The sequence below is a fragment of the Piliocolobus tephrosceles genome, chromosome 21, assembly GCF_002776525.5.
Source record: "Piliocolobus tephrosceles isolate RC106 chromosome 21, ASM277652v3, whole genome shotgun sequence".
NCBI lineage: Eukaryota > Metazoa > Chordata > Mammalia > Primates > Cercopithecidae > Piliocolobus > Piliocolobus tephrosceles.
The window spans coordinates 24,736,917-24,749,699 of NC_045454.1; the positions used below are offsets into that span (position 1 = coordinate 24,736,917).

Genomic DNA, 12,783 nt, shown 5'->3' on the forward strand with positions numbered 1-12,783 from the left:
AGCCTGGAAGGTTGAGGCTGCAGTAAGCCAAGATCGTGCCACCGCACTCCAGTCTGAGTGACAGAGTGAGACCCTGTCTCCAAAAATAAATAAATAACCTGAAAAAGTCGCACTCAAATCAAAATTTAAATGGATGTCTTTGGTCTGCACCACCTCTGAACTCAAGACAATTATGAACTATGATTCTCCTCGGGCAAAAATCTGAATCTCAAATTTTGTACAGTTAAGAATTTTTTTTTTTTTCCAAATTTAGGCTAGGTTTGTCACTTTGTACAACTCGTTTACAAATATCTATTGGCTTCCATACCATTAATTACAGCACACCTCACACCTCTAAAGGGTGAAAATCTGTTTGCTCTACTGAGACCTGGCAGAGCTCCAAGAACACTTTCCTCAGAAGGGAGAGGGGACAAGCAGCTGACTGCTTTTCTGTTCTGGAGTGCAACTTAGCCTCTGAAAGCCGGCCTGTGGAAACGCACCAGAGGACACAGGACACTCAGTGGAAGACAGCAGGAGGGGCAGGGGGAATCCACCACCTAGACCGGAGGGCAGGAGGGCTCCACCATCCCCGCCATGCAGCGGCTAGCCAATACGAAGCGTTGGAGCAGTGGGTTTAAAGGCTGAGGTTTTGTTTATAGCAGCAAAATCCTTAACAGATACATTTTATGCAGAGCCCTATCATACAAATGAGCTGAAGGCAGAGCTGCTCTGTTTGATGTGACACTGGGGACCCAGGGCTCCCCTCTCACCTCTTCCTTGCCCAGCCCCAGTGGCAGTCACTAAAGTGCCAAGAGAGGCATTCTGCAGGAAGCAAGGGAAAAAGTGAATACTTGATTTGTAGCGTAATTCAACCAGACATAAAGGATAAAAAGATGCACATTCTTAGGATTCAAATCAGAGTCCTGCCCTGGAATGCAACTTAGCTTCTGAAAGCTGGCCTGTGGAAATGCACCAGTGGACACAGGACACTCAGTGGGAGAGAGCAGGAGGGGCAGGGGAACCCCACACAGGGAGAGGCAGCAGGCTCACGTGGCCGTTGGCGATGTCCAGCAGGTCCCGGAGTCGGCAGCCCCGGCGGTGCCTCCGCTCATAGCAGATGCTGTCTTCCAGGATTACGTAGTCGGTGCCAAAGGACCTTAGGAGGGCATGCACTTCCTCTGGTGCCCTCTTGGCATATATCTGATAAACCTTCAAAAAGAGATAAAAATGCAACGTGGCAAATGCTACTCAATTGCCAGGGAGTTAACTATGTGATGTAGCCTTTCACAGGGCTGTGTCTAAGACCTAATGCCCAAGGTGCTTTCTCCAGCTGAGGTCACGCTACATGCACTCATCTGCAGGCCTGGAGTGTGTGCATGGAAGTTCCCACAACACTGCGAGTGCTTGGCCTTGGGAAGAGAGTGAGCCAGGAAGAACAAATCTGGATTCAGAATGTATTACTTCAAGTTAGGACTATATTCATTAGTAGGCGCTGTTCCAAGGTAAATGACAGGGCTGAGTAAATAAGATACAGTCTCTACTTTTAAAAAGGGGATCCCTAGACTAAAATGGCCCATTAAGAGCGATGGGACAGTCTGGGAGACACACTTCCCAGTAAGGCAGAGCCCCAGTTTCTGATACGGGTAGGTGGGGAGAAGGACCCCGTAGGGTCCCTGCTCCTAGGTTGGGGCAGCACAGGCTGCTTTACCAGCTACACCGCATCTCGGCTAACTGAGAGACCCCACTGCTCCTCTCCCTCTCGTCCGTCCTGGGGGTGAGCCACTTGCAGCACACCATGGGCAATGCCACAGGAGGCCCCTTCACATTCATACCAGTGCCACACACCCTTAGTGGACGGATACAAACTGAGCGTCCTAGATTCTGGGGCTGGAATGGAAACAGACTTTGTGAGGTGTTGAATGTGGGGGTTCATGAAGGCACTGCCTCCTTTCTTGCACCCTGATTTCGATGCTAGATTTCTGATTTGGGCTTAAGGGTCTAACTTGATGTGTCCACACAGATGGGTGAAATGGTAGGGAGTAGGATGCTATTACTGCGACAACTGTGTCATCCTACAGTCCAGCACAAGGTCTTGGACTGAAGGCATTCCAAGGATTCCAGGGTCATGATGAAGAGCCGTAGGGCCTTCAGGATTTCAGCATGGGGGGCCTAACCCTAGTACCGAGACAGGAAAGGAGATGCCCAGAAGGATGCTCTGTGCACCTAACCTGTCTTTTCTGCAGTCTCCAGTCCAAGCAGTAGAGGCCACCCCTGATGAACCTGGTGTCTCAAACACCAGGGAGCCCCTTTCCTGCATCCTCCTAGTTAATTTGGAACTATCTGGAACACTTGAGCCCATCAAAAAATCTCTATTTTAGCAGGAGTCTAAATTCAAATGATTCGTACACAAAACAGGAGATTCAGTAAAAATCATCTGCTTTCAGGCTAGTCAAATGGCACCTCAAAACAAGACTTTTTCAACAACTTTTCAAATGCCAACATGAAAAAGTGACATTAGGAAACATTTATGAGTTGGAAACCTGATTGGAGCGGATGAAGGGACACAGGCACCCTCCTGCACTGCTGACTTGAATGTAAACAAATATGACCTGTACAGACAGGACTTGATAACATCTTTCGATCTACATTACAGATGCCAACAACCCTGACCCAGCACTTCCACATCCAAGAATCTGCTGTACAGACAGGCACTGTGTCTGGAAAGAGTGATGTGCAGACAAATTTACCTACAGCATTGTTCATATAATCGCAAAAGACAGGGAAACAGCAGAAATGGCTAAATAAAATATGCCATAGCCATGTAAAATATTAAGCAGCTTTAAAAATAACAAGGAAGCTGTTAATATACTGAATATAGAATGATTTCCAAAACACATGAAGTGCCGAAGAAGCAGAATGTAGAATGCCACTTCTTTTGTTAAAATGGAGAAAGGAGCACCACCCTCCCCCACCATATTTGTATATGCATGAAATACCTGTGGAAGGAGACACAAGAAACTGCTAACATTATCTGCCTCCTACGAGGGGAACTAAGAACTGCAATAATGGGAGAGGCACTTTTCACTATATTTCCTTTTGTATGTTCTGAATTTTGAACTATGAGACTATTATTATCTATTAAAAAACAAAAACCCCAGACTTCAGAATGGTCCATAAGAAATGTGACCAGTATGCCTCAACTCCTTTTCCTTCCCCTCCCTAATCCAAAAGCTTTGCTCCGAAACGCTCTTTTCTGCACATCTCAAGGCGTGTGTCTTCTCGGTTCTTCCCTGGGGAGGACCTGTGGCCCAACGGCACGTCCTTAGTGGATGTGGGCAGGCAGAGGTCCCGAACCGGGAGATGTGAGCCCTGTGCACTTACGCTCTGATTTCCCCTCTGATACGGTTTGGCTGTGTCCTCAACCAAATCACATCTTGAATTCCCACATGTTGTGGGAGGGACCCAGTGGGAGGTAACTGAATCATGGGGGCAGGTCTTTCCTGTGCTGTTCTCGTGGTAGTGAATAAATCTCACGAAATCTGATGGTTTTATAAGGGGGAGTTTCCCTACACAAGCTCTCTCTTTGCCTGCTGCCATCCATGTATGACATGACTTGCTCTTCCTTGCCTTCTGCCGTGATTGTGAGGCCTTCCCAGCCATGTGGAACTGTAAGTCCATTAAATCTCTCTTTCTTCTGTAAATTACCCAGTGTTGGGTATGCCTTTATCAGTAGCATGAAAACAGACTAACACACCCTCCTAACCTAATGCTGGAGGGTGCAGCATTCAGCCCCATCTTTACCACACATAGGGACATGTAGCCCATGGCTGGCCCACAAGAAGCGAGGGGAGGCACAGGGAACCCTCACCGCTCTGGTCCGCTCTCTCAGGCTGCTGTCTTCGTAGTGTGGGTGGTTGGTTAGGGTCCTTCCCGTGCACAGCTTGACTCCGGCCAGCAACTGCATGCTTCCCGCAAACACAGCCTTTCTTGGAGTGTTAGAGCTGAAAGATTTTTGAGTCTGAATTAACCCCACCCTTAAGAGGTCCTTAAAGACAACAAAGAAGACAATATTAAACTCTTTCAAAAGAATCCAGCTATGTTACAAAGAGTTACGAATCAGGGGAAAAAAAAAAAAACGGGAGTTTGTTTGGGTTTTGACTTCCACTCAAACCAGTGAGTGCAAAAGTAATTGCGGTTTTTGCCATTACTTTCAACAGCAGAAACCTCAATTACTTTTGCACCAGTCCCGTATTTTTTTACAACAATGTTTTGTATCTGTTTTTGACTGTTCACCAGAATAGCAGTGGGGAAGCCTTACTGTTTTGCTAGGTTTACTTTTATAAGGAATTGTCTTAGAAGGCAGGCAGTGTAGCTTTTGAGTTCAGACTTCTAGGCCAAGACCCACAATCCTCTCTTGCTATTGTTCCAGAGGGGCAGAGTCTAACAAAAATAACCTGAAAGACTGCCACTGCTTGTGTATCCAACTTAACAAAAGGGCTACCTAAAGCAACATGTAACAAATCATCAAGCCAGAAACTGCAGGTGATACTATGTCAATTCCAAGGGTTTTTGCTTAAAAAAGCAATAAGGAAAAAAATCACAGATACTACCATAAATAAAAACACAATTAGCAACAATAACAAAAAATATGGGGCCGGGAGCGGCCCCACTCCGGGAGCGGTGGCTCAAGCCTGTAATCCCAACACTTTGGGAGGTCGAGACGGGAAGATCACGAGGTCAGGAGATCGAGACCATCCTGGCTAACCCAGTGAAACTCTGTTTCTACTAAAAAAATACAAAAAACTAGCCGGGCGAGGTGGCGGGCACTTGTAGTCCCAGCTACTTGAGAGGCTGAGGCAGGAGAATGGCATAAACTCGGGAGGTGGAGCTTGCAGTGAGCTGAGATCCGGCCACTGCACTCCAGCCTGGGCGACAGAGCGAGACTCCGTCTCAAAAAAAAAACAAATAAAAAAACCCCATGGAAACAAGATTCTGAAATAGCCAATATTTTATTACTCAATATAGGGGATACACAATACTTCTGATGTGAAAACGCAAATATTTTACACATAACTTTTCTTTAGTCCTGATTATGAGAAACTATATGCAGTTTAAGGAACACAGGGCACCCTAGTATTACGGCACAAACTCGCTTTCTAGTTCCCACCACACTACGATTCTCCGCCTCCCATGGGTGTGAGGGGCAGGGGCTAAGGACCAAGAAAAGACTCCCAGAATACAGGGAAAGCATTTTTCCTTTTTCCTCCCTGGAAAAAAGGAATCATAGTAGCTGATTTAATTCCTTTCCTTTTTTTTTTTTTTTTTTTTTCCTGAAACTTGAGAGTCACTTGCAAGCGGTCAAGGAGTTAATTTCTCAGGAGGCCCTAAGAGCTCTCTTCCAGGGATTCTCCTGAATGCAGAATTTCTCACAGAGGCCCACTGAGGACACTGCGGGATGCGTTTATCCTTCTTGTGTTGCGAGGAGTCTGTGCCTGCTGGACTGAACTAAAATGAGGAAGATGGTTGTGAGGAGTTTATTTAAAATCATTAAAATTCAACATCCTTTGCAGAAAAAGCCACGGCAGGCTGTTCTCCATGGTTTTGGAGCAGGGCACGCAACTAGCTCTGGTGCTGCGGTTTCTAAGAGAAGCCTCATCACATTCGTACATCCCACCAGGATGTTTTATTTATTCCACTCAGTGCTAAGACTCCAGCGTGAACGCCATCCAACAGAGGCCTTGGATGTCTACAAGCAAGACATCCTACAGTTCAAGTTGTGACATTTACAAATAGTTTACTTTTGAAAAATTCAAGATTTTCTTTCTAACAATGACACTCTCATTCACTCGCATTCCAATAAGTGTTCTTAGTGAGGAAAAAAAGTGGCTGGAATGACAATGAGCATACATAATGACACATAATATGCATCCCCTCTCCCATGCCAGAGTCTAGAATGCGGATTCCAGCAGGAAAAAAGTTTCATATGAGCTTGGCTGCACTTGAGAGCTTGTCATTCTGACAGACCCAGGAACACAAGAACAAATAGATGTTAGCTCTGTCCTCCGTACCAACAAATTACAGGGACTGTCTCACATTTTGTCCCACGTGGTCAGAGGAATAAGAGGGTTTCAATGAAAATGCAATGAAGGTGCACAGAATTCCTTAGTGAAAGGTTTTAATGAAATTCAGTTTAATTCAACTGACACTTACTAAACACTTACTCTGGGCTTTGTGTACTGTGCTACCCTCACCTAGAGTATAATGCTACAGGAAACAAGTACGAACAAACACTAATTTTTCAAAGTGCCACCATTTTTCCAAGCCAGGTTTCTTTCCTTTGAATACTCTCAACTGGCATGAGCCATTCCACAGCAATCAATGATACGATAACTTGACACATCCGTGCCAAAAAGTGGCTGTCTTTGGTCCTCTGAACTAGACAGATTTAAGATGCAGAAAGAACATGAGTCTGGTTTCCACGCCTGGCAGAGCAGGAGGTGGAGGCGAGAGCTATCAGGGGTGAGTGATCCTGGTTTGTAGTCTCACTGCCTGAACAGTGCCAAGCTGGCCTTCTACACAAAAGACAAACCGGCAGCTGAGCTTACAACATCCATTCCAATCACAAGACTGTCTCCCCATCACGGTTTTGAATGTATAATAGGAATCTCTGTGTAGCTTCAGCACCAAGAAGATGCACAAAGCTATGTGTAGCATGCATTTTATAATTACAGCAGAGATAAGATGACAGGCCTTGTTATCCAGCCACAGCTAACGACCAAGGTTTCAGCCTGCCTCCTGGACTATAATCATAGCCCTTGGATGAATTAGAGTTCACAAAGGCTTAAATGCCCAAAGTCCTAAACTGCCCTCTAGGGAGTTATAAAGTTCTTTCTTTATTCAAAAAATACTGCCGAGGGTCTACTATGTGCTGGGCTGGCAAACACGGTATGACAACCTGCCTTCAAGAAGCTTACTTAGGCCAGGTGTGGTGGCTCATATCTGTAATCCCAGCACTTTGGGAGGCCAAGATGGGGAGATCACTTGAGGTCAGTAGTCTGAGACCAGCCTGGCCAATATGGTGAAATCTGTCTCTACTAAAAATACAAAACTTAGCCAGGCGTGGTGGTGGGCGCCTGTAATGCCAGCTACTCAGGAGGCTGAGGAGGGAGAATCACTTGAACCTGGGAGGCAGAAGTTGCAGTGAACCAAGATCATGCCACTGCACTCCAGCCTGGGCAACAGAGCGAAACTCCATCTCAAAAAATGAAAAAAGCTTACTTAACAGGTCCCGTTACAGACAGACACTTCAAAATAACCCAGTGCTGTAGTGAGCCTAGTCCATCACATATTTACTGTGATGCTTACTGCAGGCCTTCAGCTAAGCTGGAAATGAAACAGCAGTCACTGAAGATGCTCTCTCCTGGGCAGGCTCTAAGAGCTCTTGAGTGGCTCCCATCCCCGGCCCCTAGCAGGTACAGCCCCAAGGCAACAGCAGGGCCATCACCAGCAGAGCAAGTGACACATGGTTGCTCAGGGGAATGAGATAAAAAGTGGAACAAAGCTCAGTAACTTGTGACTGTCTTAATGTCTGGCCTTATTAGCAAAAGTCAGAAAGTTTAAAAGAAGTATCTCTGTTTGATGTGTTAGTGCCACAATCGGATTGTTAACATACTCTTTCACTGAGGACGTGGCTTTATTTTAAAGCAGTAAAATACACATATCCTCATGCCTATAAGATGAATTAAAAATAATACTTCTAACTGGGTGTAGCAGCTCACGCCTGTAATCCTAACACTTTGGGAGGCTGAGATGGGTAGATTGCTTGAGGTCAGGAGTTTGAGACCAGCCTGGCCAACACAGTGAAACCCCATCTCTACCAAAAATACACAAATTAGCCAGGTGTGGTGGCACCTGCCTGTAGTCCCAGCTGCCTGGGAGGCTGAGGCAGGAGAATCGCTTGACCCTGCAAGGTGAAGGTTGCAGTGAGCTGAGATCACGCCACTGCACTATAGCCTGGGCGACAGAGATTCCATCTAAAAAATAAAATGAAATAAAATAAAACAAAACAAAAAATAACACTTATTTGAAAATGACTGACTTCTGAGGACAGTAGGGATGATGCTTCTTTCCTCTGTGCCATGTGGCCTTGTCTGATATGCCAGCTCCGTGGTAAACCTGGGAAATATCACTGCTACTTCCAATACTTCACTCTACCCGTAAGGCAAATGCCAAAGGAAAAGCTACAAGCAAAGTGGAACAAAATGAGAAACAAACAATCACACATTTCTAAACTTAAAAAGATACTTATATTCACTGTCCTTTCTGTTTTGTGGTAAATTTAGCAGGCAAAAGGAGAAGGGATTCGTTGTCCTTAGCTGAAAGCACGCAGTGATGGACATAATGCTGGGTGCTCTTCCTTCACACACACTCTTGCCTGATACAGTCTGTGGTCTGTATCTAAAATAGCTAATGTGCTTTTAACCATTGAATGACATTTCTCTATTATAGAAAAACAAAGCAATTTTTACAAATGTTTGAACAAATGATGTATAAAATGAAAGGATAATTTGTTTTTATAGCTCTCTGCCAAGCTCCATAGCAGGCTGCCCAACCTGCACACAATTTGTTCTGTAAGAAATGTCACTAAATAATGACAAGGACTCACAGGTCAAATGGATTTACATTATATAATTTAAATGTCATTCCAGGAAGACCTGATGGCATTTTGAACAAATAATCTCATTTATTTTTGAAGCTCTAAGCTTCAACAAGTTAATTGCTGTTGAACTAATGGGGAAACTGAGCATTATAATACAATGTGTGAACATTTGCTTTATCTACACTTCAAAAATTTATAGAATTATGCAAATACTACAAAATGATTCATTAAATAGAAAAGAGGCTTATAGGCATTTAAGGTCTGAACTCAGCCTACATCATATTTAAAATATACACTCACTTTCTGCTTTGCTTAAATGTGAAAGAAAGTTGGTCCATTTTTTCAGACCCATCGAGAAAATACTGCACACGCAGGTTTTCATTACTGGAAAGAGACTATTTCCAGTGAAAATCTCCTAAAGTGAAGTAGCTAAAATGTCATCCCTCAAAATATGCAAATCTATAGATCTGTCTATCTTATTTGCAAAATGTCAGAAGAAAATTTTCAGGAACGAAAAATGAAACATTCAAGGACACAAAGAAACAAGGTGGAAACCACAGATTGTGGTTGCATTCGGCCTTGCTGAGGTAAACGTGCTTTCTAATCACACAGAACCTTTAAAACTATCGCCTGACTTTTGCTGAAAGAGATACCAGAAGGAAAAAAAAAATTCCAAGTTTTTAATTTTGTATCCAGGAAACCTTATCAGGAGAGAAGGGTAAATATGAATATATGCATTTAAATCTGCTTGAAAACAAGGCATGCAATGCATCGGTGTAGTGTGGAGAGCAGCAGACAGGTGAATGCACAAAAGCTGGGGTGTGGAAGGCTGGACATGCCTCCCAGCTCTTAGGGAAGGCAGCTGGGGCTTTCGCAGCCTGGGGCCTGACTTTAACAACATGTCAAATGTCACAACATCCTTGTAATAAAGAGCAACTTAATCCCTAAACACTCTTGGTTTCATTCTGAAACTTCAATCTCTACTCCTTTTAGGAGCTAAAGATAGGAAAGCATAAAACATTTTCTATTATTAAAATTAGAATTCTAAAAAAAACCTTTCCCACTGAACTTGCTAAGCCACTGAAGATCTTAAAATGGAGTAGAGAGTGAGAATCCGGGAGAGAAGAATGAGGGCAACTGTGCTGAGGCGAAGCCCAGCAGTTACTCCAGTGAGAGGCAGCTGCAGTGGAGTGCCACCTGCATCCACACACTTCACGCGGTGCCCATACACAGCTGGTGCTCAATGAACATCTGCTGAACTCTATTAACAAGTGCACAACTTCAGATGTGGAATAACTTTATAAATTAGTTAAGGCTTTAAGAGTCTTCACAGGAATCCAATCCCTTGGGTATGACCCTTCTCATTTTAAGTGTTCCCCTTGAGTAACGCCCTTTGTTTTCCCTTGAGGATATCTCTTCAGCCTCTGAAAAAGAAAGAACCAACTCCCACTGAGGCAACCACATCTTTCAATTTACCCTCAAAGCAGAGAAGCCCTCCGAGAATACTTGGAAAGCCTGAATCTCCGAGCTGAAGCCGTGTCCAGGAGCACAATAGTGACACCTTGTGTGCGGTGTGGCTTTCCCCAGCAGCAAGGACACGGGGCGGGACACTTCCAGGTACGTGAGTGACGAAGAGGACGGATAAGCTTCTTTTCAACACTTCACATAAGGGGTGCTGTGTGCCAAAACACTTGAGGTGTCCCTAGGGTTTCTGCAGGCCACTATTTCTCTAGTTGTGATTCATCCCAAGGACAGCCATCCCTCCCATAATGGAGGTTGTGCCCCTGTCCGACAGATGCCGTGATGACTGCATGGGCAGAAGACAGACATTTGAGTGTGTCTGCTTTGACTGTCTGGGAACAGGGCAGACAGGAAGACAGGCAGCGGAGGACAGAGGCAGCCCTCAGGGACAGTGCTGGTTCTCTGTCAGGCATCTTGGGACTCTTTCAGACGCAGCCCATGCATCTGAAAGAGCCATTAGGCCGCAGCCTTTTCTCCAGAACAATTCATACTTGCTAATAACACGGATACCGTGTGACTAATCAAAGCAGTGAGGTGAAACTTGAAGGTCATATTTTATGTCTCAAAAACAGAAGAAATCAGGGCAGGTTAAAAGAATATTAAGGCAGTCACTTGCGTTTGGAATCCATGCCTTACAGGCCAGTGTGGATTTGAGTGTTGATTTAAACAAACATATTTGATGTCTACATAGACCCTATTGTGGCATACATTCATCACCACTTACGCTTACTTTGCAAACATGCCAAGCAGCTGGTTTTACAAAAATATTATTTAGATTTGAAGAATTTTAGGGGAAAAAGCCGAGACTAGATCACAATAGAACGAATTTTTTGGAACAATGCAAATCCTTCAGTTGCTGAGAAAAAAAAAAAAGCCAAAAGAGTATGTCTACTACAAAGGCACTACAGGGAGATGAGCTGTTAGCAAAAGGAGGGTCTGAAGAGTGAACATCACCTCCCAAACAAGGGAAATAGGACACTTGTATTCTCTTCTTTACACCTGGAATCATCTCTCATCCACAATTTTTCACGGTCAGAAATGTTACTTTAATTTTCTGTGAGGAAAAATATAAAAATAAAGGCACTACAAATAAATGTATCTAGTCTGAGACTGCCAAAGATAACCTGGGGCTTTGCTAGAATACATTTTTAATGACTTTATAATTAATTCCTGAAAGACTGGGGTGTTTATGGTGCTAATCTAAGGAGGTGCGGAAGACCCACTACCTTCAGGATGCTACCAGAAAGCAGGGGTCCTCCCGCATTAATTTCAACAGTATAGTCCTGAAAATAGAAAATATCAGCCTCAACTTCAAATGTACGTCATAAATTTCCAGCTGACTATAGTTAAATTAGCTTTCCTTTACATGAATAACTCTCTTTTCCTGTACATAATAAATACTGAAGGAATTATTTACTCTGTAATTGTCTGGCATGATTTAAAATTAAATAAATAAAGACAAAGCACGGCTTACTGCTCTCAGCACTAGAAATATGTGAAAAATTATATTGACTGAATCTAGTCACACCCAGCCCGATATGAGGACCAAAGCCATGTGTATGTTTTAGACATAAATCTCTATGAGATCCACGCGTTGCCCTAGAAGGCCTCAGCTATCAAGCATCTCTGCAGACACTCAGGGCTGATGTGTACTGGTGAGTAAGCCTTAGCCATGGGCAGGTGCTGAAATAGTCACTAACATCCCAAGTGATGCAGACAATCCAGGCAATGTTTTCATAAGGCACCACATGTGATACGCAGCCTCTATTTACGTGTGAAGAATTACACTGCTGCTTTCTGGTTAAAAGTAGGGAAATACAGTGTTCCAGGGCATAGGAATGGTGCCCTAGGTAGAAAAGTTTATTTTTGCTGGTGCGAGGCAGGTTTTGTTAATAAAGCTTTGAAATACACAACTTTCATTCAGATGCTGAATGCTGAGGCAAAACAACAAAGTGCCGGAAGAAATAAGAGCCAACAGGACACTAAAGCATTATATTCAAGACAGAAGGTCCCAGGTTTTGTATCTAAAACTTTCTCTGGTCCTAAGCTTTGGCAATATGATGAGTTAACATAAAATCTGCACTGAGCTGGCATGAGCCTCTACTTAACTGGAGTTTACAGTATAATTTAAAAATAATTAACGAGGGAAGAATATTTCCTTTCCTTTTTTTTTTTTTGAGAGAGTGTCTTGCTCTGTCGCCCAGGATGAAGTGTGGTAGCGCGATCTCGGCTCACTGCAACCTCCACCTCCCAAGTTCAAGTGATTTTCCTGCCTCAGCCTCCTGAGTAACTAGGACTATAGGCGCCTGCCTGGCTAATTTTTGTATTTTTGGTAGAGACAGACGGGGTTTCATCATGTTGGCCAGACTAGTCTTGAACTACTGACCTCAGGTGATAAGCCCACCTCAGCCCCTCAAAGTGCTGGTATTACAGGCGTGAGCCATTGTGCCTGGCCAGAAAGAATACTTTCAAGTGTCTCCATTAGTAGAAAATCAGAATGGTATTAAAATGAAAATAATAAAGATAAAATTGGCAGAGACATAAAGTTTTAAGTTTCAACAGATACTATAAATAAACTTTTATTGCCATTTCTGTCAGTGGTTTGAAATGTCTTTATTGAAATT

General features: G+C 43.8%; 1 protein-coding gene across 6 annotated transcripts in view; it reads right to left on the bottom strand.

Moving 5' to 3' along the window:
• DPY19L3 (dpy-19 like C-mannosyltransferase 3) overlaps positions 1-12,783 on the bottom strand; it is an 80,044-nt gene that overhangs the window by 4,367 nt on the left and 62,894 nt on the right. For all 6 annotated transcript variants that reach the window (XR_002735114.1, XM_023229047.1, XM_023229042.1 and 3 more), the window contains 2 exons: positions 3,848-3,980; positions 1,030-1,188 (listed from right to left, as the gene is read on the bottom strand). Coding sequence is in view for 5 of the 6 variants with exons in the window: in XM_023229047.1 (XP_023084815.1) it covers positions 1,030-1,188; positions 3,848-3,980 (292 nt within the window). In the remaining variant the exon portion in view is untranslated. The remainder of the gene's footprint in view (positions 1-1,029; positions 1,189-3,847; positions 3,981-12,783) is intronic.